At 39.2% G+C, this 3,364-nt stretch overlaps 1 protein-coding gene across 1 annotated transcript; it reads left to right on the top strand.

Moving 5' to 3' along the window:
* On the top strand, window positions 1-2,125 carry LOC110006646 (plasmodesmata-located protein 2-like). Its single transcript, XM_088873669.1, has 3 exons — window positions 1-813; window positions 1,248-1,361; window positions 1,540-2,125. Exons 1-3 carry the CDS (start codon window positions 105-107, stop codon window positions 1,545-1,547), a joined length of 831 nt encoding a protein of 276 aa, XP_088729795.1. The 5' UTR covers window positions 1-104; the 3' UTR covers window positions 1,548-2,125.
* The last annotated feature ends 1,239 nt before the right edge of the window (window positions 2,126-3,364 follow it).

Genomic DNA, 3,364 nt, shown 5'->3' with positions numbered 1-3,364 from the left:
CCAAAGTTAGACAAAGGTTGGCCACCCAAGCCAAAACCACCTCCAAAAGCTCCAGTAAAACCAGATCCCCCTCCATTGCAGCCATGATTTGACCAAAGAAAGAGATGGGTTTTTCTGGCCTCCTCCAAATCTGCTGGTTTCTGGTTTTCTTTCTAGTGTTTGCGAGCTCCGACCTCCTGGTTTACAAGGGCTGCTCAAAAAGGAGCTTTCAAGGCAATGGAGCTTTTGAGCAAAACCTCAATGTCCTGCTTCAATCTCTGGTTTCTCAATCTGAAGCCACCTTGTTCTTCAAATCCACTTCTGGGTCAGGCCAGAATGCCATTTTAGGTTTGTTTCAGTGTAGAGGTGATCTCTCTAATGGAGAATGTTACCGTTGTGTGAGTTCGATCCAAAGCCAGGTGTTCGAGCTTTGCGGTAAGACCATGGCTGCAAGGGTTCAGTTGCAGGGTTGTTATTTACAGTACGATAACCCTAATTATCCTGAGATCTCATCAAGCAATATGCTTTTCAAGACCTGTAACAATATTCAGGTATCAGATGACGGTTTTGTACAGAGGAGAGAAGCAGTTTTTGCAGATATAGAGAGTGGCTTAACAAATGGACATGGGTTTTATAAGGAGAGTTATGGTGGGATTTATGCCTTTGCTCAGTGTGAAGGGGATTTGGGGGTCGCTGATTGTGGTGAGTGTGTCAAAAACGCCATTAATGAGGTGAAAAGGCAGTGTTATGATGGGATTTCAGGTGGGGTTTATATGCCCAAATGTTATGTCACATACTCTTATGGCTCTTCTGGTTCGAGATCCGGTTCACCAGGTACAGGTTTCCATTTGATTTAACAGGGGAATTACTCTCTCTCTCTCTCTCTCTCCATTGAAAAATTATAGCTTTTACATGGGCTCCCAGCATCTGTTTGTTAAGAGAACCAAATCATCAGTATTTTTGGTCTCTCTATGTTCTAATGGAAAATTATCTTTCTTAATCGATCTTCTCTCTCATAACCCCTTCCTCACACCTGAAAATTACCAGCTTTCTCTCTCCCTCCCTCTCTCTCTCTATTTTAGAGAGAGAAACCCATCTCTTTTTTATTGCTCTATCTGAATTTTAATGGCACTCTCTCTCTCTCTCTCTATTAGAGGAAAAGCCATCACTTTTTTACCGCTCTCCCTTTGTTTTGATGGAAGATTGTAGGTTTTTTTTATGTGCTCTTTCTCTCTCCATCTCTAAAAAGGAAAGGATGGGTATTTCAGGATTGAATCAGCAGACAGGGAAGACAGTGGCCATTGTTGTAGGAGGTGCTGCTGCGCTCTTCTTTGCCTTCGTTTGCCTCTGCTTCATCAGATCCCTCTGGAGAAAACGCGATGGTAACTGTAACTCTTTCGTGATCCTTATGCCTCATACTTTCTCTCTCTTCTTTCCCATTAAAAGAAAAAGATAAAAGGAAGAATAGGGCAGTGTCTCATGTCTTTTTCTCTCTACATTTCTTTCTCTCTCTTCCTTTTCTTCCCCCCCTCTCTCTCTCTCTCTCTCTCTTTTGTACAGGCTTCTGAGCAAGAGGGAATCATGGAGGGACTTGGCAATGGTTTTGGTCAAGACGTTGGGCGGTTTCTCGATTCAAAACGTAGAGAGAGAAAGAGAGAGGCAATCGACGAATTTGGGAAATCGAGGTGTTTGGGTGCTTGAATGAATGTTTGTCTTTTTGGCTGGCGGGTGAGAGAAAGCCTTGCATTTTTTGGCTCCTTCTATTTGCATTGTGGGCTTTGGAATCATGGACCCATAAACAAACTCTCTCTCTCTCTCTCTCTCTCCTCTCTCACTCTCTATCTCTCTCCTCTTCTGGGGTTCCCCATATCTCTCTCTCTCTAAAGTTCTCAACTCTCTCTCTCTAAGATATATTCTCTTCTCTCTCCTCTCTCTCTCATCTTATGGGATGCCCACATATCTCACTCTCTCTCTCGAATGTTCTCTCTCTCTAAGATGTATTCTCCTCTTGAGGGGTGCCAACATATCTCACTCTCTCTCTAAAATGTAATCACCTGTCTCTCTCTAAAATGTATGATTACTTAAGAAAGGTTTTGTGCCATAAGCAAGCATGTAATCACACTGACTTTCTCTAATTCTTCCAAAACTATGGAATTGTTATGTGCAATCTTTGACATGACATATTGGGCCCAACTGAAGACTTACTGATTTTCCCTTGTTTTGTTGTAATGGTGCACTAATGCCATATCCGTCCCCATCGGTCCAGCAATTTTTTCATGGAAAGTTTTTTTTATGGAGCTGCAGCCCTATCAAAATGAGTAAACCTCATCGAAAATTGTATTTTTAGTTCCGGAAAACCGTCAAAGCCATTATTTCGGCCTTGACAATTGTGGTTATGAAAAAAAAAGATTTTATGTCCTAAAAATAGTGTATATTGTAATGCATTATGTAGACCGTCCATTTCACATATGAGTCTTTACTATTTTTTGAGTTCCATTGGAAGTTGATTTTAGAGCCATGAAAATTTTGGATGTCCAAAGTGCTATTTGAAGGAAGTTTCTTTTATGAAAACAAAATAAACCCTCTCTTCGAATCCTCGTCCAAAGGGTATTTTTGGTAATAGAAATCTTCACTACCTCTAAAATCAATTTTCAACGTTGACAATAAAATTTGGAATTAAAAAAATGGTACAGATCTTGTGGATCTATAAACACTTATTTTTAAAGCGAAATTGATGCTTTAGATAATTTGTAACAATATTTATTCTTTTTAAAGTTTAAAATCCTAATTTTTTTCACAATCCAATGTTCGAGACCATCGATGTAAAGGTTTTGTAATACTTGAATTACAATTGTTTAATGCGTTATAAAATGAAGCTTTACTTATTTTTGAAAAGTCTGCAGCCCTATTAAACTATTTTCCGTTTTGTCAAAAACAAAATTATGGTGGCCATGTGATTCCTATGCGGTTTACAGGCTTAAGCTCAATTTCCAAGAGAAATCATAGAGTTTGCTAATTCTCCTTTGGCAATGGAGTGTGGGCCAAGCTACAAATGTGTTAAGATAGTGGCACTCATGTGACCTGGTTTGAACATTTCCATAGGCATTTTGCAGCTGCACTCTCTAACCTAGTTTCTTGTGCTTTGAACTTTTGTCTACTTTTTAGTAAAATGAGGCAACAGATTTAAAGTTTTAAGAAGAATATGCTATCATTCTTATGGACTCTTTTGGCTATCATTCAGTTAATTGTGTGTAATGCAAGAAAGGAATTATAGGTGTATTATTGAGGGCGATGTGTGTTTAACTTGTTTTTTTTTTTTTGTGATTGGAAGATGGTTATATATTTATGTAAGGGTGAGGTTAGGGTTCTACCCATCCAAAATCCA

This window comes from Amborella trichopoda, chromosome 8 (genome assembly GCF_054954075.1).
Source record: "Amborella trichopoda isolate Santa Cruz 75 chromosome 8, AtrichopodaSantaCruz75HAP2 v2.0, whole genome shotgun sequence".
Lineage (NCBI taxonomy): Eukaryota > Viridiplantae > Streptophyta > Magnoliopsida > Amborellales > Amborellaceae > Amborella > Amborella trichopoda.
This window is presented reverse-complemented; position numbering and strand designations above follow the sequence as displayed.

Bases quoted from the DNA above. Each gene is read 5' to 3' on its own strand.
- LOC110006646 (XM_088873669.1), top strand. From the start codon at position 105: ATGGGTTTTTCTGGCCTCCTCCAAATCTGCTGGTTTCTGGTTTTCTTT. The intron at 814-1,247 runs GTACAGGTTTCC...TGGGTATTTCAG, and splicing joins TTCGAGATCCGGTTCACCAG to GATTGAATCAGCAGACAGGG.